This window comes from Salvelinus namaycush, chromosome 31 (assembly GCF_016432855.1).
Source record: "Salvelinus namaycush isolate Seneca chromosome 31, SaNama_1.0, whole genome shotgun sequence".
In the NCBI taxonomy this organism is placed as follows: Eukaryota; Metazoa; Chordata; class Actinopteri; order Salmoniformes; family Salmonidae; genus Salvelinus; species Salvelinus namaycush.
In genome coordinates, this window is record NC_052337.1 from 26,454,376 (window position 1) to 26,480,888 (window position 26,513).

The following is a 26,513-nucleotide window of genomic DNA, read 5'->3' on the forward strand; positions in this document are numbered from 1 at the left end:
GTGTTGAGTATTGGAAGGTTGTTTGATGAGTAGCATGTAGAGGAGAATAATTTGTCCCTTGTTTCTCGGTCTCTGTCTGGAGAGGAAATGAGAGGAGTGGAGACTGGGCAGATTGAATGTGTGTATTCTATCCTGCTGTGACACCATTGTTCTGTATCTTATCTTACTGCTGTGGGTGGCATGAGTCTGTCCAACAGGCTGCGCTTCGTCAACACATTAAAAGTCAGTGTACCAATATGGTCTGCTTGTCTTATTTTGTGGAAAATCAGGAATTGCACATTCAAAATAACATGTCTAATTCGTAGGGCATATTGAAGGTAGAAACTCAGAGGGAAACTTGCAAGGATCCATTTACCAGATTCTGTCTACTTTGCTCAATCAATTTTATTCAGGAGGGGAGAAAATAAATCTTACAGGAGAAATCACATCAGAAATGTAGTGTTGGAAGCTCATAACGATCCTTCAACGTCCCCCAACAGCCTACATTGCATTAAAATGGATTAGTTTTGATAATTAGTCCAAATAAATATATTTTAATTTAGTTAACCTTTGATTTAATACAAAGACATCACCCCTACCCCTTCACTTCAGCTGTGTGTCCTGAAGCCAACAATTGCTCACACAGACAGACGCTCTGGGCTGCTAGCAACACTACAAACAGCCATTACCTTTATTCCCACACCAGGCAGAATGAATATACTGTACAATATCTTACACAGTTACAGTATATACAGCTCCTTTACAACAGAAAACTTTCAACTCTGTCTCTAAATCATCTGTTCAATCACACACATCCATTCAAAAGAAACATTGAATTAGAAAGTCTGTGTGTTGGGGGGGGGAAATCAGTTTAATCTATTACTTGTATCTCGTCACCGTCAAAATAATGGCATTTGAAATTATTTGAAAAGATTTTCTCTTGGTTTTACTACTCCCAAAACCAAAGTTTTTTTAATGACAATATTTTTCATAAGTAAAAGAGAACGCTAAGCCAGGAATTTAATTCAGATTGGGGTAACGGTACATTCACTTTCAACAGAAACCATGTCAAGTCCTACTGCGAAAAGTGCTGCGCTTCAGGGTAGAGTTGGTTCAGCGACTAATGCAGACCAAGTACAAACACCTCTACAGATCTGAAAACTTCCTCCACAACCAATACTTTCCTCATATCTGATTGAACACATTTCACATAGCATTATCAAAAACCATCTTACTATTTTTCAGACTGTTTTTGCTTTTCATTAAGTTTAGGGGTAATCAATTGACTTATCATTAAAGACTTCCATTCTTGAATAAAAAATCTGACATCGGTAGTCAACAACAAAGACACTACGGAAGCCTCAAAATCAACAAATATTATGAGTACATACACATCCCCATCATGGGAAGTTTCTCCAAAAACAGGAGGACCTTCCAATCAAACAGCAGAGCTTAACCCCCAATGCCTCTGCCTTGTGTTACTAGGATTAATACAACATGTATATACCTGTACATCCTCCAAGTGCACACACACACACACACTCTCTCGGTCACTTCAACACACATGCTTTAGTCTCCATTCGTTAGCTTTGAGAGGAACCCTCGGCCCAGATGTGCCAAAGAGCACTCATGACATCATAGGGCTCCAAGCACAAAAATCAAATGCCTAGAATGGGTCTGCCATAGAAAAACTACTGTCCAAAAAATAAGTGCGATGGGACAGGATTTTAGTAGAAGCTCTGTGTAATAACCTACAACAAAAGCCCATGAAACTAGAGAGAAGAGACCACATCCATTCAGATCATTAGGGATACAATTGAGATTGGATCATTTATCACAGACACACAATCTTCATCCAGCCTCAAAGGGAGCAACTTCATATCAATGATATGTAGAGGGGCAACAAGCACAATGGAATTGAACGATTGATAAACAAGAGATGACATGAAAATGGGACATCAAATAAATAAACGCAGAGCAAACTAGGGGAATACAACTGGCTCATTGGCATAAGAGAAAGCTCTACTGTACATGCGTGCGTTCAGATTTCAGTGTTTCCAAATGGAAGAGGGTGGATAGACAAGGTAATTGTAGGGGAGAGCAGCCATGTGTGTCTACGTTCACGTTCCTCTCTTTCCTATGACGTCATTGTGTTCCCCTACTTAGAAGTAAACGACTTAGAAATTAACAGTGCAAACTTGCGCCAAATGCTAGTGTCTTTACCAATGCTTTCCTGACTTGCTTTCTCCCCAGTTAGGTCAAGGCTCCAGCCTGAATTGATACTGACCTTCACTACTCCACTGACAACACACTACCTCCACTGCCATAGAACACACCAACACCTACCAAGGGCTGTGTATCAGTCTCCTTCCATTCATGACCAAATGCCTGAGTATGTCTTGTTGCCCATCAGTTGTCAAGGAGGAAAAGAATCAAGGAAATTAATTGAGACACAGCCCACAGGGCAAAACCAAGCCTAGTCTGTCTCCACTACCAAACAAGACTATCCCAGTTCTTCTCCAGAATCAGACACACATTGTGAATGAGGATCCTGTGAGAGTAGTCCATGCACACACATACTATTGCTGCTAACTTCACTCAAAACCTTAATTTCTCCTTCAATAAACAATGACTGAGGGGACAGAGACATTTTATTGCATAAGGGGAGTGAGCAATTCCCAGCCTTAGTGTGCAGTGAATAATAAACTGCAAGTGAGACCTGCCAAGGACTCAAATGGAGTGTGAGAAAGAGAGCGTAAACAAACTCTCCAGAAACTTGAATTTGACGATGTCGGGGGAGAGTGCGCATGTGTGTGAGACCGTATACCCAGAAATCTGTGTATGTGTAATCCTAGATGACCTAAGTGTGACGTGGTGGAATGGTGTGTGTGTTCAGAAATCCTTCAACATTGCCAGGGATCCAAACCAACTTTGCCAGTTGGCTCCATAGTCTCATCATCAGACCACCAGGATCTTGACTTCGTCCTGCTGGTCAGGCCTGTAGAAGAAGGGGATGCAGGGATGGTCCCCCAGGAAGGGCACGGAGCGGGGCCCCTGGATCTCCTGGAGCAGCTGCATGATCTGCCTGGCCGTGCCGTCCTCCTGGGGCCTCATCAGAGCCTGGGAATCTGGGGGGAGCCTCTGGCCCAAGTCTGACGGTGCACTGTGAGGGGTATCAGGGGTGGTGGAGTCAGATTCCACAGCTTTACTTAGATCCATAGACTCTGGAGAGAGAAGGGGGAAGGAGATGAGAGATCAGGGAGGTTAGTATAATGACTATCCATGGACTTTACAGCGGGAATGGAGAGAAGGTGTGTGTGTGTGCTCATACCTTGTCCGTCCACAGCATTGAGCTCCATACGTCTGTGTGCGTGGTGAGCCTGGACATGGTCCTTCCCAGATGGCAACAGGTCAGGGTTAGCTGTAGTGTCAGCGCTAGCCACCACCCCAGCATAGCGGCTGTACCACTCGTTCCTCTCACCCACCAACCTCATGACCAGGTCCTGCAGCTCTGCCAATTTGGCCTGCATGGGCACAGAAACACAGTCAAATTGGTGTACTTTCTGTGTGTGAGTAGAGTACCTTTGTGTGTGTGGACCATTTGCCAAAACTGAAAAGATATAGCTAGCTAACAACCTCCTTTTCCACATGGAAAAGATGGTAGACAGTGACTTGCTAGCTAGCTGGTATTTTCTACAAGGAATCTGCCTTCCGAAAAAAAAAAGCCTCTCCCAAGTGGGTGTGACACCTACTCCCGTTGCCTGCAGCTTGGATTCCACCTGGCGATCTGTTCACCGTCTGCCCTGGCCTGTCTCCCCATCTGGTACAGATAAACTATTCTATTCATGTTACCTGATGAAATTGCTGAACAATATGATCTTGTTGCCATCTAATGCACATTCAAATGTCAAAAATCAACACTGCAGAGCTCTCCCTGTCGTCTGCCGTGTCCCGATTATATTACTGCTGATGATATCTGGAAATGTGCAAGTACACCCTGGCCCATCTACTGTCGCTAGCCTCAATTCTGATTTGTGCTCTGATGTCAACTTCACTGATTTCTGCTCTCGTAAAAGCCTGGGTTTTCTGTACATTAACACTAGAAGATTTTTACCTAAAATTAGAGGTTGACCGATTATGATTTTTCAACGCTGATACCAATACTTGGACTCCAAAAAAAAAATATATTTTTTTAATATATATATTTGTAATAATGACAATTACAAAAATACTGAATGAACAATGAACACTTATTTTAACTTAATATAATACACAAATAAAATCTATTTAGTCTCAAATAAATAATGAAACATGTTTAATTTGGTTTAAATAATACAAAAAGACAGTGTTGGAGAAGAAAGTAAAAGTGCAATATGTACCATGTAAAAAAGCTAACGTTTAAGTTCCTTGCTCAAAACATGAGAACATATGCAAGCAGGTGGTTCAATATTCCCAGGTCTTCAATATTCCCAGTTAAGAAGTTTTAGGTTGTAGTTATAGGGATTATATATTATAGGAATTATGACGCGTCGACTATTTCTCTCTATACCATTTGTATTTCATATACCTTTGACTATTGGATGTTCTTATAGGCACTTTAGTATTGCCAGCCTAATCTCGGGAGTTGATAGGCTTGAAGTCATAAACAGCGCTGAGCTTCAAGCATTGATAAGAGCTGCTCGCAAATGCAGTAAAGTGCTGTTTGAATGAATGCTTACGAGCCTGCTGCTGCCTACCACCGCTCAGTCAGACTGCTCTATCAAATATCAAATCATAGACTTAATTATAATATAATAAATACAGAAATACGAGCCTTTGGTCATTAATATGGTCAAATCCGGAAACTATCATTTCGAAAACAAAACGTTTATTATTTCAGTGAAATACGGAACCGTTCCGTATATTATCGAACGGTTGGCAACCCTAAGTCTAAATATTGCTGTTACATTGCACAACCTTCAAGGTTATGTCATAATTACGTAAAATTCTGGCAAATTAGTTCAGTTTGCAACGAGCCAGGCGGCCCAAACTGTTGCATATACCCTGACTCTGCTTGCACTGAACACAAGAGAAGTGACAAAATTTCCCTAGTTATTAATGCCTGCTAACATGAATTTCTTTTAACTAAATATGCAGGTTTCAAAAAATATACTTCTGTGTATTGATTTTAAGGAAGGCATTGATGTTCATGGTTAGTTCAATTTGTGCAACGATTGTGCTTTTTTCGAGAATGCGCTTTTGTCAAATCATCATCCGTTCGGCGAAGTTGAAGTAGGCTGTGATTCGATGATAAATGAACAGGCACCGAATTTAATATATGCAATGCAGGACAATCTAGTTAACCTAGTAATATCATAAAGCATCTGTAGTTAACTAGTGATTATGTGAAGATTTATAAAAAACAATCAGTTTAATGCTAGCTAGCAATTTACTTTGGCTCCTTGCAGCCACAAGGTCCTTTAAACGCAGCACTCGTGTAACAGGTGGTCAGCCTGCCACGCAGTTTCCTTGTGGATTGCAATGTAACCGGCCATAATCGGCGTAATCTACCTAAAATGTATCAATTGAAAGTGTGGGTTCACAGCTCCAATCCAGATGTGTTGGTCATTACTGAGACGTGGTTAAGAAAGTGTTTTGAACACTGATGTTAACCTTTCTGGTTTTAACCTTTTTCGGCAAGACAGATCTTCCAAAGGTGGTGGAGTGGCAATCTTTACCAACGAACACCTTCAGTGCTCGGTTGTCTCCACCAAGTTTGTCCCCAAACAATTTGATTTGCTGGTTTTACACATTACACTTACAAATAACTCATTGTTGACTGTTGCTGGGTGTTATCATCCACCATCAGCACCAACCTGCACCTTAAATGCCTTAAGTTCTTTCCTGGCCCCTTACACTAAGCCTGAATTTATCCTGCTAGGTGACCTGAATTGGAACATGCTTAAACCTCCTGACCAAGTCTTAAAGCAATGGGCCTCCCTAAATCTTTCTCAGATTATTACCAATCCCACAAAATATGACTCCAAACACCCAGAAAAAGGCTACTCTCCTAGATGTTTTCCTTACAAATAATCCAGATCTAGCAACCTTTCGGTTACTGGCCCAACGCTCTAACCACTAGGCTACCTGCCGCCCCTAATGACCTTAGCGATCACTGTTTTACAGCCTGTGTTTGTAATGGCTGCTCAGTGAAACAACCTGTCCTGATTTGTCATAGACCCTTGCCAAAACAAATGTATGAGCAAGCCATCCTTCATGACCTGTCCTCTAACTTGGTGTAGAACCACCTTGATCCCCTCTGTCGAAGATGATTGGACCTTCTTTTTTGATATTTTCAGTGGTATCGTTAACAAACACGCACTCAAAGAAAAGGATAATTAAAAACCGGTTCAGCACCTGGTTCGACCGTGATCTGGCAGAGTTACTCCACCTCAAGAATTCCATTTGTCAAATCGCTCGGCACACGCATACTCAGGCAGTTCTCTCTCTGTGGGTCTAACCCAAAGAAGTTCTGGAAAACGGTTAGACCTGGAGAATAAACCGTCCTCCTCACATCTGCCCATGTCCCTAAATGTTGATGTGGTTGTCTGACAAGTAGCACATGGCAGAGCTCTTTAAATCACGTCATTAAGTCAGGATTCCTATTTGACTCTGCCATGCCTCCTTCCCCATCCAACATTCTCATCTCCCACTACTTCTAATGCGACTATCCCCGATTCTCCTCCCTCTTTTTCCCTTGCCCCACTACAAAGTGTATCCCTGCAGGCAGTCACCGAGTCCGAGGTGCTAAAGGGGCTCCTTAAACTTGACCCCAAAAAAACATTCAGGTCAGATGGTTTAGACCCTTTCTTCTTTAAGGCTTGGCGATGATAGGGGCAGCAACCTATCTCTAACCTTTTCAACCCGTCTCTCCTCTCTGGTTAGGTTCCCATTGCTTGGAAGGCAGCCACGGTGCGTCCTTTATTTAAAGGGGGAGACCAAACTGATCCTAACTGTTATAGGCCTATTTCTATTTTGCCCTGTTTATCAAAAGTGCTGGAAAAACTTGTCAATACTCAACTGACTGGCTTTCTTGATCTCTATAGTATTCTCTCTGGTATGCCATCTAGTTTCCACTCAGGTTATGGATGTGTCACTGCAATCTTAAAAGATTCTCAATTATGTCACCATTGCCCTTGATTCTAAGCAATGTTGTGCTGCTATTTTTATTGACTTGGCCAAAGATTTTGATGGTAGACCATTCCATTCTTGTGGGCCAGCTAAGGAGTATTGGTGTCTCTGAGGGGTCTTTGGCCTGCTAATTACCTCTCTCAAAGAGTGCAGCGTATAGTCAGAACATCTGCTGTCTCAGCCACTGCCTGTCACCAAGGGAGTACCCCAAGGCTTGATCCTAGTCCCCACGCTCTTCTCAATTTACATCAACAAAATAGCTCAAGCAGTAGGAAGCTCTCTCCTCCATTTATATGCAGATGATACAGTCTTTTACTCAGCTGGCCCCTCCCCAAATTTTGTGTTAAATGCTCTACAACAAAGCTTTCTTTGTGTCCAACAAGCTTTCTCTGCCCTTAACCTTGTTCTGAAATCCTCCAAAACAAAGGTCATGTAGTTTGGTAAGAAGAATGCCCCTCTCCCCACCGGTGTGCTTTTTAACTGAGGGTTTAGAGCTTGAGGTAGTCACCTCTTACAAGTACTTGGAAGTATGGCTAGACGGTGCACTGTCCTTCTCTCAGCACATATCAAAGCTGCAGGCTAAGGTTAAATCTAGACTTGGTTTCCTCTATCGTAATCTCTCCTCTTTCACCCCAGATGCCAAACTAACCCTGATTCATATGACCGTCCTACCCATGCTAGATTACAGACATGTAATTTTAGATTGGCAGGTAAGGGTGCTCTCGAGCAGCTAGATGTTCTTTACCATTCAACCATCAGATTTGCCACCAATGCTCCTTATAGGACACATCACTGCACTCTATACTCCTCTGTATACCCGTCGCAAGACCCACTGGTTGTTGCTTATTTATAAAACCCTCTTAGGCCTCACTCCCCCCTATCTGAGATATGCAGTCACATACAACACCCGTTCTGCCAGTCACATTCTGTAAGAGGTCCCTAAAGCATACATATCCCTGGGGCCCTCTTTTCAGTTCACTGCAGCTAGCAACTGGAACAAGCTGCAAAAAACACTCAAACTGGACCGTTTTATCTCCATCTCTTCATTCAAAGACTCAATCATGGACACTCTTAATGACAGTTGTGGCTGCTTCGCCTGATGTATTGTTGTCTCTACTGTCTTGTCCTTTGTGCTGTTGTCTGTGCCCAATAATGTTTGTATCATGTTGTGTTGCTGCCATGCTATGTTGTCGTCTTAGGTCTCTCTTTAGGTAGTGTTGTCTCTTGTTGTGATGTGTGTTTTGTCGTATATTTTTAATCCCAGCCCCCACAAAAGGCCTTTTGGTAGGCCGTCATTGTAAATAAGAATTTGTTCTTAACTGACTTGCCTAGTTAAATAAAGAATAAAATAAAACCTTCATCTCCTCTTTGTCCTGGGCCAACATACTGATGTACTGCTCCTTCTCCATGTGTTTCTGCTTCATGACAGCTCTCTGGTTCTGGTACAGGGCAATGTACTCTCCTGGACAAACACACAATGAAGGAAAGAGATGACAAGACCAGTCACACTACGGGAATGAATGTGTAAGTGCATCACTGTGTGTGTGTGTGTGTGTGTGAGAAAAAGGGTAGTGGAGAGTGTGTGTCTCACCTATAGTATCAGTCTCTCCAGACAGCTGTATACAGCGGTGTTCCAGCTCCTCTACCCTCTCCTTCAGGTCAGCCTTCTCCTGCATCAGAGAGGTGAAGCGGTGTTGGAGCTTCTCCATGGCAACACACAGTGCCTCGTGTACCTCCACTGGTACGCCCTCTGAACCTGAGACTAACGGGGGGGGGGGGGGGGGGGGGGGGATACCGGTCACACTAACACACTCAAAACTAGCATAGAGCTCTGAGAAAACAAACATTGGTCATGCACGTAGCACACACAAATATGTGCATGCACCTCTCACCTGTGTGTTTACAGTGACTGTGGTCATCATGGCTGTGAGTGTGGTTGTGGCTGTGACCGTGGTCATGGTTATGTTCATGGTCATGACTGTGGTGCTGGTACTCCATGCTGGGTGCTGCAGCCTGGTGACGGGCTGCAAGGTGCAGTCTCCTCTCCTCCTCCAGTCTGCTCCTCACCTCATCTCTCTCTGCCTCCACACGCGCCACTGCATCGCGCACAAACTCCTCCTGAGAGAGACGGAAGGGAGGATTTTTTTATTTAATTTAATTTATTTTATTTTTTAAATCGGAGACAATTACCTGAGAGATGCTTTGAAAATCCTCACATATGTAGCATTTGGGAGCAACAACACTAGAGGACACTTAAAATCACTGATAGTTATTTTCTCCTTACCATCTCTTCCCGGCTCTCAAAGTCTTCTGGGATAGCGATGGAGGACTTCTGTGGGCTTTCTGGCAGGGATTGGCTCTCCACTCCATCTCCCTGGTCTCTGGGGGGTGTGGCCAGGGCTGAGCTGTCGAGCAGCTCTGTGACTTCAGCCTTCAGCTGCTCGTTGTCTCTGGACAACCGCTCCAGCCTCTCCTGTAGGGGGAGGGTTACCACAGCCACAAAGTCATAAACCCCACCCATTTCTACAATTGATCTTCTTAAAATCTGATTTTAAACCTAACTCTAAACCCAACACCAACCTTAACCCCACCACTAACCTTACGCCTAACATTTTTAGTTTTCATGAATTTTTACGATGTAGCCTATTTTGACTTTGTTGCTGTGTTAACTAGTGACAACCCAGCCGGCCAGCCAGCCAGCGCAGCAGTAACGATGCATTATGAATGTGTGTGTGTGTGTCTGTCCCGTTCCCTGACCTGGTATTGCTCCAGCTGTTTGTGGCTCATCTCCAGTTGAACCCTTCCATGGGTCTCGTCATGCTGCAGCTGGTCCATCAGCTGGCTCTGCTGCAGGTACTGTCTGTGGAGCTGCTCCCGCTCTGATGCCAGGGCCGTGTAGCCTGCAGAGTACTGCTGTAGGTGGGCCACTATCTGGTCCCGCTGCTCCAGCAGCACCTGGTACTCCAGAGACTTCAGCTCCAACTGGGGATGAAGCAGACATGTGTGAGTGTGTTTGTGTGACAAATGTTGTTCCTGCAGCTGTTGGGGAGGATGGGCTCGTGGTAATGGTTGGAGCGGATTGAGTAGAATGGTATGAAATACATCAAGCGCATGGGGTGTTTCTCAAATTGCATACAACCGTGCATGCAAATTGGAGCAAGGGAGGGTCGGAGTATGAGTCCAAATCAAAGTATGCGAAACGGAGCACAGAAGGCACTTCTCGAATGCGTACTCCATTTGTACATATTTTGAAGCATGCATCGATGCAAGCTTCCATGGAAAGTATGCAAAGAAATATGACGCAACCACGTAAAAAAAATGACATTTTCTTGAAATCAATAACGGATATTATTTGAGTTGAAGTGAGAGAAAATACACTCCGACTTTGTAATTAAATGTTGCCTATTCACATCTCATATGTTGCCTGACTACAACATTTTATCTTGATGTTGATAAATACATGCAGTGTTAATTTTGGCATGGTTACCTGCCTACAATATCCACTGTAGTGTGCGTAGGTCGTAAGCCCATAGTAAGTCAGCGCTAACTGGCTAGCAACTACTGTTAGCTAGCCAGATAGCCACAAAGAATTGTTAGCTAGCTACCCATGCCTGTTATACCATCTTGTTAGCTACATTATTACAATTCACATATAGCTAGCTGATAGATGTGAAGTAAAAAGTTTGCTTTGTGTATATCTTGTTTCGTCTCTATTGCCATTGTCCTGGCTAGAAGAAGGAAGGTACAGTGAATGGGTAAGTCCATATGGTCAACTGGCTAGCTAGCCACAAAAAATTGACATCTACCTTGCATAACATTAGTTTACAGTAATCTTTTCTAGCTAGATTATGATTCACATACAGTTAATTCAGAAAGTATTCAGACTAGGGCTGTTGCAGTGACCGCCACACCGGCAGTCACGAGTCATGAAGGCAGACAAATTCCACGTGACCGTTTAGTCACGGTAATTAGGCTTCTCACAGCTCTGATGCTGCTGATGTTCATTAGTAGCCTACCAAACTTGCTAACTGCCTGGTACTAAACACTCTGACATCAATGCAAAAATCAAATAAAACGCTTCATGAGAGCTCATGTTGCGCAACATTCCTATAGACAGAGTGATGGCCACTATTAAAAAGGGAAGGATTCCCATCAACTTTCTGCTAGGCCTACTATATTTTGCAACTTTCCTAATATTAAGCACATTGTTTATCTTTACAACAGGAGTATAGCCTACATGTCTGGCATGAAAATGATCCACGGGAAAAGCGTCCTCCATTCGCTATTTAAGTGCATAGATGAGATGTATTTTTTCCCGCTGCCCGTTTCGAGACAGGTGCATGATAATTGTCCATTCTAAATCAAAACTAATTTATTATATGTAAAGACGAGATTAAATCAAGAATAGTTTGATGGGAGACAATATTAGCCTATTACTTGTGAATGATCACTTGTGAATTATGCCCAGCATAAGGGAAAGAAACAATGGCTTCTTTTTGCGAGTTTTTCAAATCATAGTTGCACATCTCATGTAGCCTAACCCATAGCCCTATATGTTTTGATAAGGTTTGTATCACAACTAAAGTGGCCAAACAACTTCTTAAAATTAAGCAAATTAATCCGCTTTAGAAGGGGTGTAGAGCCTAAGTGGTATACATAAGCAGGGTGTGAGTTTCAAGTTTGGGGAAAATAATTTACCATAAAAATGCACCTTTATAATAAAAACATTACATGCATAAATCGCATTTGCAGTCACTTTTGATAATGGTGTTTTTCCGGTAATGGAGCATTTGCGCTTATAGCCTACTGCCATGTGTGCGCATTGCTGTGCTTATAATGTGAAGAAATAGGCTAAATTGTGAATGAGAGACTGATGAAGTGTGTACAGCCTGAGCAAAAAACTAAGCCGAGCTCATGCCTTCCAAGCGGCTTTTTTCAAATCATCATTAGTCGCATCATGCAGCCTTACAGAATGCAGTCTTTCGTCTCTATTGTTGCCATTGTCCTGGCTGGAAGAAATGAATGGGGAGATGCAGCGTGAGGTAATACAGTAGGGGGAGTGCTTCTCAAATTAAATTATGCATCCTCACAAGAACATACTCAAGAGAACGTCCTCGGAAGAACGCACTTGGAGCATGAGAGTGTGGAGCACAGTAGTATGCATAGAGAAACATCCATGGTTTCCATGTGTTTGATGCCATTCCATTCACTCTGTTCCAGCCATTATTATGAGCCGTCCTCCCCTGAGCAGCCTCCACTGGTGTGTCCCTACCTGCTCCTTGAAGTTGTGCAGGTCCTCCTGTAGTTGTCCCATCTTGCGTCCCAGCTCCTTCTTGACGTGATGCTCTGACTGCAGAGCAGTGGTCAGCTCCATGTTCTCATTGGTCTAGGATGGCAGAGAGACATTCAACACGAGGCAACACCCTTGTTATTCTAACGTGTCTTATCTTACTAGCACTGACTTTGCTGATAGTAGCTTATTGAGGAAAAGTTTGACTTTCTATGATTATATTATTTGGTTGTCTCACCTAGCTACCTTAAGATGAACTAAGTCGCTCTGGATAAGAGTGTCTGCTAAATGCCTAAACTGTAAATGTAAAATGTAAATGTGTGTGTTTTGAATGTGGCTGGATGAGTAAAAACAATGTTTCCAGTTCCACCCATTTCTTTAATCACCAATCAAACAGATTGGTTGAATACTTCAAATAAGTCAACAGGACAGTAAATAGGTAATATTTGTCCTTACCAGTTTGACGAAGCCGTTCTGCAGCTCAGCCAGCTGGTCTTTAAGGGTGCGGTTCTGGGCCAGGGCGCGGCTGATGGTGGCCTTGTCACTCTGTACGTCCTCCAGCATGCGCCTGCGGTCCTCTGCATCCTCGGCCCCGCGCTCCGCATGGCGCTCCAGCTCCGAGAGACGGGACTCCTGCTCCGAGCACATACGACTCAGCTGCTCGTTGTCACGTAGCTATGGCAAAGGAAGAAAGGGGAAGAACAGTTCGTTTTTGCTTATGAGACTCTTTAACAAGGAATGGCGTCCAGGATTTGGTTCCAGGCCGGCACCAACACAAACCATAATGCATCTTATTAGTCAAGGTCTTGATGAGACAGGGAGTGTTCAGAATGTGATATACACAGTGCGTGTTATTATTCACTGGTAGTGTGTGTGTGTGTGTGTGTGTGTGTGTGTGTGTGTGTGTGTGTGTGTGTGAGAGAGGGGGAGGTTATCACCTGGGCCTGGAACTGTGTGTTGAGAGAGTCTCTCTCCTGCTGTAGGCTGCTGAGGGCTTCCTGGAGGGCCAGTTCACTCTCTGAGGGCCCTGAGGGCTGGGGATCTACCTGGGCCTCTCTCTCATGGGACAAAAGGGCTGGGGAGGAGAAAACAATCTGTTCATCTCCCTTTCTGAGAACATTTTTCTCCTTTCACCAACAGTACATTGTACTTTCCTTATGGCAATACAAATCTTTTCATGATAATCATTGACAGGACGAACACAGTAAGCTCGTCTTTGGTAGAAAGCTCTTCTGAGAACCACTGATGTGCAAAACAAGGAGGGTAGCTGTGTGTCTCACCTGCAGCGTGCTTCAGGTCTGTGATGTGGGCTTCTAGCTCCTGGATCTGACTGATGCTCCCGTCTCGCTCCTCTGCTACTAGTGTCACCTGCACAGGACACACACACGCCAATCAACTAAGTATTTCTAGCATTCCGTTCAGAGGCTATGCCAGCTCTATAGGTTCTGCTAATGGGGTGGTAGCATAGTGTACCTGACAGAGCAGCTGGTCTGTCTTGTCCTTCCATACTCGTCCCTCCTCCTGGATCTGCTCAGCGTAGCGGTCTCTCTCTGTCTGCAGCTGGGCCACCGACTCCATTAACTATAGATAATACCAAAAGACCATTAACACAATGGCAAGGCGCTAAAACATTAAAGATAGACATACACCCGTTTGTAAATGGCGGTTAGAGCGTTGGGCCAGTAACTGAAAGGTTGCTAGTTTGAATCCCAGAGTCACAACAGTGAAATATCTGGCAATGTGCCCTTGAGCAAGGCACTTCATCGCAATTGCTCCAGGGTCGCTGTTGATAATGGCAGACCTGACCACACTCTGAGGGTGTCTCAGGGCGAGTTGGGATAAAAACACAGTTCCAATTCAAATAGGACAATTATAAGCAACCAACAAATTTGATTATAAATGTGTGGTCATCTTGAATCAGTTCTAGGTGAATTCATCCCACACAATGCGCTCGCATGCACACCCCCCTACCTGAGCAGTGTGCGCCTCAATCTGTAATTTCTCCTCCAGTAGTAAGTGCATCTGCTGGTTGGCACTGGGAGGCCCTGACTGACTGGAAAACTAGGAATAAAAAACCAAAGAGAATTGAACAACTCCAAAACAAATGATGATAATGACGGTGTGTCTGGAGTGTGTGTGTGTGTCTACCTGTTGCAGCATGACGTCAGCCATCTCCAGTCTCTTGCGCAGTTCATCCAGGTCCAGTCTCATAGCGCTGTTCTCACTCACCCTCAGCTTGAGCTGCTCTGACAGCTCTGAACTCTGCTGCCTCCTCTCCTCACTCACACTACTGCACAGGGACGGAGAGATATAGGAGGGTCAGGTTGGAACGTACACACACAGCCTCTGAATTGCCTAACCTACTCATAGATGACACACATCTCTCTCCCTGTATCACGCACACACACTGTGTGGTTTCCACTAGATTCCTTTTCCTACCTAGTCCACAAAGCAAACAAGGAAATATGATAAAAGGCCAGCCATTTAGTAGAATGGAAGCATACTGCAGGTAAGACTTACTTTAGTCTGTACACCTCTAGCCTCAGGTTGTCTCTCTCTCTCTCTAGCTCTTTGTTATGCTGCACAAGAGAACAAGAAAATCAATCATATGTAACACATTACCGCAAAGCTCAAATCGATACTCATCGCTCACGGCATTCAAGTAACTGTATCAGAATCAGTCCGGTGTGTTTGCGTGTGATAATGTAAATTACCTTCTCAAACAGTTTCTCTCTCTCTGTGTGTGTTTAAGTTACCTTGTCAAACTGTTTCTGTTGTGTGGAGACGGAGGACAGGGTTCTCTCCAGCTCAGAGACTCTCTGTTTGGTGGCCTGGAGACGGTTACTCAGCTCCTCAGCCTCTCCTGAAAACACACATCAGCAGCTTACTGAGCACCAATTCAAATAGACTTTTACACACATTCATATTGCGCACATCAACTCTCTCACCAGCCTCCCCTGAAAACACACCACATTACTGAGAGCGTTCACATACACACATTCATATACATACATCCTCAGTCTCACACAGGGTAAACACACACTCACCTGTTTTCTGGCGGGCAGCCTGCTGCGTGTATGACAGTGCGGTCTGCAGCTCTGATTTCTCCGACACCAGGATGCCGATGGTCTGGATGTGGACCTAGAGAAGAGGATGGACAGAGACAAGCAGATACAATCTTTAAATAAACAGATAACCTTACATAGAATCATTAAATTGGTGTCATTGCACTGCATCATCCCCGACATTTATCAAATCAAAGCTTTGTTTCACTTGGAATGACGAGAACATATTTTGTTCTGTGTGTCAGTGCGTGCATCCCTGGGTAAATAGGCAACACATGGTGTCGGGGCTCTTAAGACAGATGCATAGCACATATCTGGAAATGCAGAGTGAAATGAGAGAATTGCTTTTAAAGGTCTTCAAATGGATGAAGAGAAGTGGTCTGAGAGGATGAAAAACCTTGAAAAAGTTTCTTCTTCGTGTGTGTCACAGGAGGTCGGTGGCATCTTAATTGGGGAGAACGGGCTCGTGTTAATAGCTGGAGCGGAATGGTATCAAATACATCAAACACATGGTTTCTATGCGTTTGATGCCATTCCATTCGCTCAGCCATTATCATGAGCCGTCCTCTCCTCAGCAGCCCCCACTGGTGTGTGTGTGTGTGTGTGTGTGTACCTGTAATTGTTCTCGCATGGCTCCTTGCTCCCTCACACATTTCAGTTCAAACTCCTTTCGCTCCTGATCAAAGAAAGCACACAAACATATTGCATTCATCCACTGAGGAGAGAAAGATAGACTTTTTACACTGAAGAATAAACGCAAAATAAAACAATTTCAAAGATTTTACTGAGTTACAGTTCATATATGGAAATCAATCAATTGAAATAAATAAATTAGGCCCTAACCTATGGATTTTACATGACTGGGAATACACAGATACCTTAAAAAAAAAGGTAGGGGCGTGGATCAGAAAACCAGTCAGTATCTGGTGTGACCACAATTTGCCGCATGCAGCGAGACACCTCCTTTGGCATAGAGTTGATCAGGCTGTTGATTGTGGCCTGTGGAATGTTGTCCCACTCCTCTTCAATAGCTGTGCAAAGTTGCTGAATATTGGCGGGCACTGGAACACGCTGTCGTACATGTCCATCCAGAGCATCCCAAACATGCTCAAATGGGTGACATGTCTGGTGAGTATGCATGCTATGGAAGAACTGGTACATTTGTAGCTTCCAGGAATTGTGTACGGATCCTTGCAGCATGGGGCAGTGCATTATCATACTGAAACATGAGGTGATGGCGGCGGATGAATGGCATGAAAATGGGCCTCAGGATCTCATCACGGTATCTCTGTGAATTCAAATTGCCATCGATAAAATTCAATTGTGTTCAGTGTCCATAGCTTATGTCTGCCTATACCATAACCCCACCATGGGGCACTCTGTTCACAACGTTGACGTCAGCCAACTTCTTGCCCACACAACGCCATACACGCAGTCTACCATTTGCCGGATACAGTTGAAATCAGAATTCATCTGTGAAGAGCACACTTCTCCAGCGTGCCAGTGGCCATCGAAGGTGAGCATTTGTCCACTGAAGTTGGTTAAAACGCCGAACTGAAGTCAGATCAAGCCCCTGGTGAGGATGCAGATGAGCTTCCCTGAGAAGGTTTCTGACAGTTTGTGCAGAAATTATTTGGTTGTGCAAACCCACAGTTTCATCAGCTGTCCGGGTTCATGGTCTCAGACAATCCCTCAGGTGAAGAAGCCGGATGTGGAGGTCCTGGGCTGACGCAGTTACAGGTGGTCTGCAGTTGTGTGGGAGGTTGGATGTACTACCAAATTCTCTAAAACGAAGTTGGAGGTGGCAAATGGTAGAGTAATGAACATTACATTCTCTGGCAACAGCTCTGGTGGACATTCCTGCAGTCAGCATGCCAATTGCACGCTCCCTCAAAACTTGAGACATCTGTGGCATTGTGTGACAAAACTCCACAATTTAGAGTGGACTTTATTTTGTCCCCAGCACAAGATGCACCTGTATAATGATCATGCTGTTTAATCTGCTTCTTGATATGCCACACCTGTCAGGTGGATGGATTATTTTGGCAAAGGAGAAATTCTCATTAACTGGGATGAAAACAAACATTTGAGAGAAATAAGATATTTGTGCATATGGAACATTTTTGGGATCTTTTATTTCAGCTCATGAAACATGGCATCAAAACTTTACATGCTGCGTTGATCTTTTTTTCAGTATATTTATGCTCACCTTTTGCAGCTGATCTGTGAGCTCCTGAGATTTCTTGGTCTGTCAGACAAACAGGACAGAGGACAATCAGCGACATCAGCACCATCCACAAACCACCACCATCTATACTAAGTCAGTCATTCAACCAAACAACAAGTCATCTCCTTTCACTCTTCAGGAGTCAAATACCTATTGAGCACCTCCCATTTACAAAGCAGCACAGACACTTACTAGCCTAGTCAGTCGGGTTAGCCGTTAGCAAGCTAGCTCCAGAAGCAATATCAGTGCAGTTGGTCTATTATTAACGACTGACAAAAACATTCCCTCATTTCATTCATTGTCGAGATCATGGTGAGCATGTCAAAGCTTAGTGGTTACCAATGAGAACAGTGCAGTGCAATGAAATGTGTGAGGTGAATAAACAAAACCATGCATGACTTGATCAACTGACTGACTGTGCTGCCACTCAGCACAGCTGCGGTTTAGCCAACGTGTTAAGTGTTACGTCATTCGTTACATGCTAGTCAATCTGTGGCCAGTCAGTGTACTTGGTGTGGTATGAGTCTTGCTATGGGGGCTGTGAGGGGTTATTTGCAGAACGCCCAACACCCAAGCATGCGCGCACACACACTCTTACCAGCAGGTCTAGCTTGGTACTGAGCTGAGAGTTTGTTAGGTTGCTGGAGTCCAGTGCGGTTGCCAGCTCCTGGTTTCGACTCTGGTGTGTGAACATACAACAACAAAAAGAGGAAGGGAGTGAATTGAAGTGAAATAAATGAAAAACAGATGCGAGGTGGAAATACAAACAATAATTCATTAAAGTTAAAGTAAATAAGACTCTCTCGGTCTCCTTCAGGGATGTAAAATGTGAACACCCAACAAAAATGATGGCAGCAGGTATTTGGTCCTACTAGTAGTCAGTGAGGTAATACAGTGAGGACAGGGGCAGAGGTAGCTAGCAGAACATTCAGTAATAGATGTACAGACTGGAGTGTGTAATGTAACAGACAGTGTTCTCACATGACCTCAGTTACTCCAGATGTCTACATAACATGAACTACACCAGGGAACATCAAAGTTCCTAACGTGATATCAGCCAATTTAACAAGTTACAAACTAGTAGTCACTATAACATGTAACACCTATAGCCAGCTCCAATCAAGGCTTTGGAAAGATGACTGAATTTTATTTACTAAAAGAGAGAGTCCATTCTCTATATAGACTGCATCAAACTGCAAGGTAATCTAACAGGTCTGAGGACTATTACACAGGACAGAGATATGACATGAGAAGGAGAAATAGCGTTCCTCTGCACTAAACTGTGTATGTATGCAGGGCCTGGGAAAGGTACAGTAGGGCTGCCCGGACAGCATTTAATTTGTTCTGTTCTGACTGTGACGATCTTTCAGATTGCATTGTTGTCTCAGCTGTGCAACACAATCTAAGTTATAGTCATTAGTCAAGTCTATCAATTGCTGTGTGTGCCTGTGTGTGTGTGTGTGTAACCCGAGCCTGGACGCAGCGCCGGAACAGGCAGAGGGGTCATGTGAGCTGTATGGCCAAGGCCAGTCACATTCCTGCACGGAGAGCAAGAACGGAGGGATTGTGAGAGAGGAGAGGAGGGGACGGAACACCTCTACATAACCTGGGGCTACACACACACCACAAGATTTCTCTGGTGTGTGTATGGAGACACATTGGACACACGGAGGGGAGTGAACATCATGTACTGAGGCTGATTCACTAGGCATGAGGCTTAACAAGGGGCAACTTCAAATGGGGATAGAATGGGACTGGGTTTGTCTGTTCAAGACAAATAATGATTGCATTTTATAGTGCTTTTCCCTGTGTATTGGCCATGATAAGGGGGCAACGTGTGGTGTGGTGATGTGTCACTTACCTCCAGTTCTTTTTCATTGGCAGGCGAGGGAGCACTGTCTCCATTTACATAGGTGGTGGATGACTAGAATAGACAGGAAAGAAACAACAAGATAAGTCAAACCACAATAAAGCAAGCTTCTCAGAGCCAATGAGAGCATCACAAATAGCACTCCTGATTATGCAACACACTAAACAAGGAGCAAGCAAATATCCAAACCAAGTAAGATAGTGTATCATTGGGAGGGGCTTGCACTTAGCCAACGTGCACTTCTCAGTGCGTCGACTGCAGTTTATAAGCCTAATTTCTCCTTTTTGTGGCCATAAAGTACACGCATACCGCAGAGAGCAGTCCGTTGAGCTGCTGGGAGAGCTGCCGCAGGCTCTCTGTGGATGAAATGGGTCTGGTCACACACACACACACACACACACACACACACACACACACACACACACACACACACACACACACACACACACACACACACACACACACACACACACACACACACACATTAGCCCAATGTTACAGTAACACACCAGTCTTATTGAGTAATGGAGCATTCAATGTGATAAACTGCTCTGCCAGCCTTCATAACTGTGCTACTTATTCTCTCTGTGTGTGTGTGTGTGTGTGGTCAACAGCTGAAGGCGAGGGGGGGCAGGGCTGTGAAGGGTAGAGAAGGGGCAGTGAGGACCAGGGGGAACATTCTGAAGAGGAACTGAGTGTGTGTAAGATGACTTGGTGACCCACCTATTCTCATCTGCATGGTTTTCATTGCCGTTGGCGTCAGGGGTGCAGTTCTGTGGCAGAGAGGAGAGAGAGAGGAAATTGCTCTGAGTGAAACAAAAAAACATCAAAGCAAGCGACATACCAGGCCAAACGTATTCAGACACAATGAACACAAGTTAGACCAATCCATCCTTGTACACGGTTAATAATGACTACTCATTAATGAGTGGAGAGAGGTGGTCACGACACCAGAATTTTGACTTTGATACCAGATTTCGTATCAAGATACTCGATACAATCACGATACCAAGGGACAAAAAGAAGGCGTATTAGCCAAAGTCACAGAACGGCACTTGATCCAGACAGATCTTTTGAGTGCAGTATCAATACATTAGAAATGTAAGATTTTGGAATGCATGCATAATGGATCAATTATACAATCAATTTGACTTTGGAAAAAAATAAACTACATAAGGGTAATAATTTATTTGAATAGTGAATCTAGTCGATTGATAAACTGGGTAAATCAAGACGTAGCCTAAGCCTATTTACAATACAGGTGAATGCATATTCAATTGGAGTGTGTGCATGCATTGAGTTATTGCTTGTTTTGGCTGAATTCGTGGGGCTACAGATGAAAAACAATTTGGGACTTACTTTACGGATCAATAACATTTGCGCAGAAGAAGCAATCTTTTCTTTTATAAAGTGTGCGCTGTCTCTTTAAGACCCATGACATTCACTCACACACTTTGAGGCTTGCGCAAAGATGATCTTGACTGGGAGAGACATGAGTCAGGCGAGATAGAGTGAACGAAGAAAGTTTTTGGTGATAATCAGCTTTGAAAAGCAAAATTTTGTGCTATGGTTTGCATTTTATCACATACAAGGTACTATGAGAATGAGTTGATGTTTGCTTCAGCTGTAAACTAGCAAGGAAAGCTACCTGTATCTTCTTGCATTGGAAGGTGTTCTAGCCTGTAATGGACATTGTTTTGCAAACAGTAATTAACAGTTGTTTCAACATTTATGCATGCCATGTTGCATTCTTCAAATGTGTTAACTTCTGTTCAGCGAGCGATAATGCAGCCCAGACTCCCAGTGAATGCAGTAGTTCCTCAGGACAGGCTAGAAATGAGTAAGTGGCACTGGCATGGCGCGATAAGGGGACATCGGCTGCGCTAATAGACAGAGTTGATTCTCTATTAAAATCAGTAGATGATGTGAAACACATTTGACAGAAGTACTGAATGTAAAAATTCTAGGACTGAACTGTTTTTCAGGTTCTAGTATTGAAAGAGTACAGAAGTTTCAGTATACCTTGCAACAGTAAGAGAGAGATGGAGACAGATAGAAGACGGTGGGAGGGAGGGACACACCTGCTGCATGTCAGTATTGTGGGCGTGGCTGACACACTCAGGGTTAGTAGCAGACATAGAGCTAGCAGGGTTAGAACCAGGGGAGCTGCGGCCGTCCTCTCCGTTTGGGTCCTCCAGTAGCTGGGTGACAGGGGACCTTCTCACCTCCCCATCAACGTGGGCCTGAGGCCACAATACACACAGACATCACTTTTCAGTACTCATCCAGAGATTTTGGTTGAAGCAATTTGGAAATATACAAAGGAAACATTCACATGTCCACACCATTCTAACCTACAAAACAAGGTACAGTCAGGCAGCACAATCACAACACATGGGTGGACAATCACACACATCTTGTTTTCACTGATGGAGACATGCCAGCATGGTAATTAAACCAAAGAAACATCAGGTCCAGAAGTTATAAACATGCAAACCCACAGATACTACCAAATCAACATCACGCCCCTGATGGACTGACCAAATCAGAAGAAACTAAAAACGGTTAGCAAGGCTTTATCCTAGCATATTCATAATAAATCAACAAATGGCAAAATAAATACCAAGCACTTCTCTCACTGTAGAGAAAGGGCTACGATGAGCAACCAGTGACCATAGGGAATAGCATGCAGGAGAGGAGCAAATACAACAGAGGGACAGAGATAGTAGGGAGGGAATGGGACCGATACACAGAGAGCGAGATCAAGTGAGGTAAGTAGAGGGCAAGAGACAGGTGTAAATGAACAAAAAGGACAAAACAAGAGATAGTGGGGAAGAGTGAGACAGAGAGAGGGAGAGAAAAAGAAGGCAGGAGGGAGATAAGCTCACCTGGCTGTTGCCAAAGGGAGGCAGAGCTAATCCATTGGTCTGACTACGAACTTTCAGAACTCTCTGAATCTATGGGAGGGGAATGGAAGGGTGAGAGAGAGAGGGACAGTGAATGAGCTAATGAGGGAGGGAGGAAGGGCATTGGAAGAGAAAGATTTGAAAGCCCACAACCTGCAGCTTCATTGCCAGACAATGTTAGCGACTGATTCATCACAATCAGTTCCGTCTCTGGAGGTATAGAAAATATTTGATTCTGTGATAATGTTCCTCCATGAAAATTACTGTCATTGTGACTGGCTAGATGGGAGCAAAGTCTATACCGATGCCAGAAAAACTGGTTTCACCATGGGAAGGCTAGGGCAGAAGTTAAAGCAAACAAATACTGCAAAAAAGATCCAGGAACTACAGTGCATTCGGAAAGTATTCAGACCCCTTGACTTTTTCCACATTTTGTTAGGTTACAGCCTTACTCTAAAATTGATTAAAAAAATAAAATAATGCTCAATCTACACACAATACCCCATAATGACAAAGTGAAAACAGGTTATTAGACAAATCTAATTTATTAAAAATAAAAAACAGAAATAAGTTATTTACATAAGTATTCAAAACTTTTGCTATGAGACTCAACATTTAGCTCAGGTACATCCTGTTTCCATTGATCATCCTTGAGATGTTTCTACAACTTGATTGGAGTCCACCTGTGGTAAATTCAATTAATTGGACATTATTTGGAAAGGCACACATCTGTGTATAAGGTCCCACAGTCGACAGTGCATGTCAGATCAAAAACCAAGCTATGAGTTCGAAGAAATTATCCGTAGAGCTCCGAGACAGGATTGTGTCGAGGCACAGATCTGGGGAAGGGTACCAAAACATTTCTGCAGCATTAAAGGTCCCCAAGAACACAGTGGCCTCCATCATTCTTAAATAGAAAAAGTTTGCAACCACCAAGACTCTTCCTAAAGCTGGCTGCCCAGCCAAACTGAGCAATCGGAGAAGGGCCTTTGTTGGAGAGGTGACCAAGAACCCAATGGTCACTTTGAAAGAGCTGGGAGAACCATCCGGAAGGACAACCATCTCTGCAGTACTCCACTAATCAGCAACGCTCCCCCATCCAACCTGACAGAGCTTGAGAGGATCTGCAGAGAAGAATGGGAGAAACTCCCCAAATATAGGTGTGCCAAGCTTGTAATCATACCCAAGACGACTCAAGGCTGTAATCGCTGCCAAAGGTGCTTCAACAATGTATTGAATAAAGGGTCTGAATACTTATGTAAATGTAATATTTTTTATTTTATAGAAATGTTTTTGCTTTGTCATTGTGGGGTATTGTGTGTACATTTATGAGGTAAAAAAAACTATTTAATCCATTTTAGAATAAGGCTGTAACAAAATGTGGAAAAAGGCAAGGGGTCTGAATACTTTCCGAATACACTGTATATAATTATTACAGTAACCATCGACTGTCCCTTACACACACACACACCCCCACATTGCTATGAAACAATTGCCAATCTGATGTCATTCTAATAGGATTAAAGGCACATTAACATAATAATATTGATTTTAACCAAACAGAAGGGTGTGTGTGTTAAGATGCAACGTCCTGACGGGAATACAAATTGACAGAGCATGATAGTACTTTCTCGCCTGACGAAGACACATCCTTTGGTCACTGGAGCATAGCTGCATTTTACATTCCATGATCTGACATAAATGACAAACACTGACAGTACACTTGCAAACGGCTGCACTCACACACATGAAGTGTGCAGCTGAGCTGGAACATTAAATGTGATTCCAGAGCAGAAGTACCATCAGACTGCTTTCTTGCAACATTTCACTTTGTTATTGAAATGCAAATGCCGTGAAGTCAAATCTTGCAAAGAAGCAGTGTAGCAGTGTGCATGAAGAGTACTCAGTCATCACACACATACAGCGGGCATGCAGCTGGGTGACTCACATTGTCTGGAGAGTGTAGGTCAGCCGAGGGTGTGTCTGGTTGGCTCCCTCCCTTCCTCTTCTTCTTGGCACCTGGTCCTCCTCCATTTCCACCCCCTCCTCCACTGGCAGGAGAACTCTTCTGCTGAAACTCCTTCAGCTGCCCGGCACAAGAGGAGGGGAAGAGGACAATGAGAGCTCTCAACTGTCTGGAACTCACATGTTTGCTAGGCTAAGCACATCAGCAGAATAATTATATTGCATAGAAAGTACAGGGAGCCTTGGTGTGGCTTACAATAGTGTGAATAGTCAGAAAGATCCCATATGATTAGACTACAGTATGAGCAGTTATTCCTGGTATGGCATCACTGGTGTGGGTGACAATGGAATGACTATTTAGAAAGATCCAAAACTGTCCAACAAGATCTTATAGCATAACCAATTGCTGCAATAGCTGAAGGTTGAGGAAGGTACTTTTTAGTTTTTAAATGTGAAATGAGAAAACATCTCCCCTTGCACAAGTGGGTTTGTTTTTAAACGTTTACTTGTAGAACTTGTGCCCGCCTGCACAAGATTGTGCTGTGACAGCTGTCATGAGACAAATTAGAAAACCTCCTTCACAGAGATAAGAATGCCATCTCAAATTCCTGAGTTGGATCTCAACAACAGTATGTGGTTATCACCATGTCGAAAGAGATAGTAGGCGGCGCAAATTACTTGAGCAAGACAACTGTTCTTCAAACAAAATAGCTTGATTTGATTAGCTATCTATATACAGTATTTCTAGGTAGCTAGCTACTGAGTGACAAAACAGAGACAGGGAGAGGAAGCGTCTGCTGTCAAACTACCCGTCACGTTACTCTTCACTGACACATTGATTCCTGTCAAACATGACTAAATAGATATAACTAAGCAAACATTTTACTTAGCCATGGTAACATTAACTTTAGTTTGACAGGCCATTTCATTAACCATATAACGTTAGTGACACTGGCAGGCATGCTAAGCGACATTTGAATGTTTCTTGGACTGTCGGACAGCTAGCATTCCTAGCAAGTTATAACGGCGCTAGCTAACTAACGTTACACAAAGTGACAGTAAGAAAGTCGAAACAAAAAACACCCCCATTATGTGTAATATTGTGTTAGCTAGCATCAATCATCTTGTGCCAACTGGCTCTGTGCTACCTGTCAGTTCATTGATAGTTAGCTAACGTTAGCTAAATCACTATTGCTAGCTAACATGAGCAAACGTAAACTGGCCAATTGGGTTGATAAAACTACAGAAGGTTTGTACCTAGGGAGCAACGCCATAGCAAAGTTTACAAGTCCCTGCCGGGTATAAATTGTCCGCATACTCTTGCTACTTAATGCTACGATTATAGGCCCAAGCTAAGCCTCGGTATTTCGTGCGCACTAACAGCCACAGCAGGAGGATGCGAGTTGGGTTGGGCGACTGCAGACCGGTCCGAGGACGTGGAATGTCAACATCACACGGGTTCGTGAAAACGTGAAACTACTGACAACTCGAATCCAGAACAGAGTAACGTTTGAAAAAACTGTTATATTCGCTGTGAAATGGGGAATTCAAATGTGTACCTTTTTCTTGGCTGCGGCGAGTTTAATTTGCCTGCTCTGGTCGGCCATCCTTCACGTCCGGTAGCGAACCGCACCACGTCAACAATTTGGGAACAGTCGGTGACGCGAGAAGGTATCTTGCCGCTAGGGGCGCAAAAGCTCCCTCGGGAATACTTCAAAAGATGTTAATAATAACAAACCCAAGATAGTGGGCAGAACAAGCGAGATGGGCAGAGCCAAGCACGAGCCAGCGAGATCCTATTGGCGCGTATGAGCATGTATTTGCACATTTCCGCCCTTACACAGCTGAACACCATTTAAAAAAAAAACGTTGGCAAAGAGTAAAGTACACGCTGTTTATAACAGATTTCAGTTTTGGGAACAGAAAACTGTATTGATATAAGCTAACTATCAATGAACTGACAGGTAGCACAATATGATTGACATTACATAACATGGGGTGTTCTGTGTTTAGACTTGCTTACTGTCACTTTGTGTAACAT

The 26,513-nt window shown here is 43.7% G+C and overlaps 1 protein-coding gene across 3 annotated transcripts; it reads right to left on the reverse strand.

Moving 5' to 3' along the window:
* Nucleotides 1-364: 364 nt before the first annotated feature.
* Nucleotides 365-26,146, reverse strand: LOC120025482 (golgin subfamily A member 2-like). 3 transcript variants are annotated; one of them, XM_038970037.1, is made up of 27 exons: nucleotides 26,032-26,146; nucleotides 24,456-24,593; nucleotides 22,490-22,558; nucleotides 21,683-21,844; nucleotides 20,325-20,374; nucleotides 19,911-19,974; nucleotides 19,593-19,655; nucleotides 18,330-18,410; nucleotides 17,714-17,752; nucleotides 16,118-16,180; nucleotides 15,487-15,580; nucleotides 15,196-15,302; nucleotides 14,960-15,018; nucleotides 14,588-14,729; nucleotides 14,411-14,500; nucleotides 13,913-14,020; nucleotides 13,720-13,807; nucleotides 13,378-13,514; nucleotides 12,896-13,114; nucleotides 12,422-12,535; nucleotides 9,907-10,131; nucleotides 9,434-9,622; nucleotides 9,042-9,267; nucleotides 8,741-8,911; nucleotides 8,505-8,611; nucleotides 3,311-3,503; nucleotides 365-3,203 (listed from the first exon to the last, which is right to left on the reverse strand). In XM_038970037.1, exons 1-27 carry the CDS (start codon nucleotides 26,077-26,079, stop codon nucleotides 2,938-2,940), a joined length of 3,312 nt encoding a protein of 1,103 aa, XP_038825965.1. In that variant the 5' UTR covers nucleotides 26,080-26,146; the 3' UTR covers nucleotides 365-2,937. The 3 variants fall into 3 exon arrangements, with proteins under 3 accessions (XP_038825965.1, XP_038825966.1, XP_038825968.1); XM_038970038.1 differs by lacking the exon at nucleotides 22,490-22,558; XM_038970040.1 differs by lacking the exons at nucleotides 21,683-21,844; nucleotides 22,490-22,558.
* Between the last annotated feature and the right edge of the window lie 367 nt (nucleotides 26,147-26,513).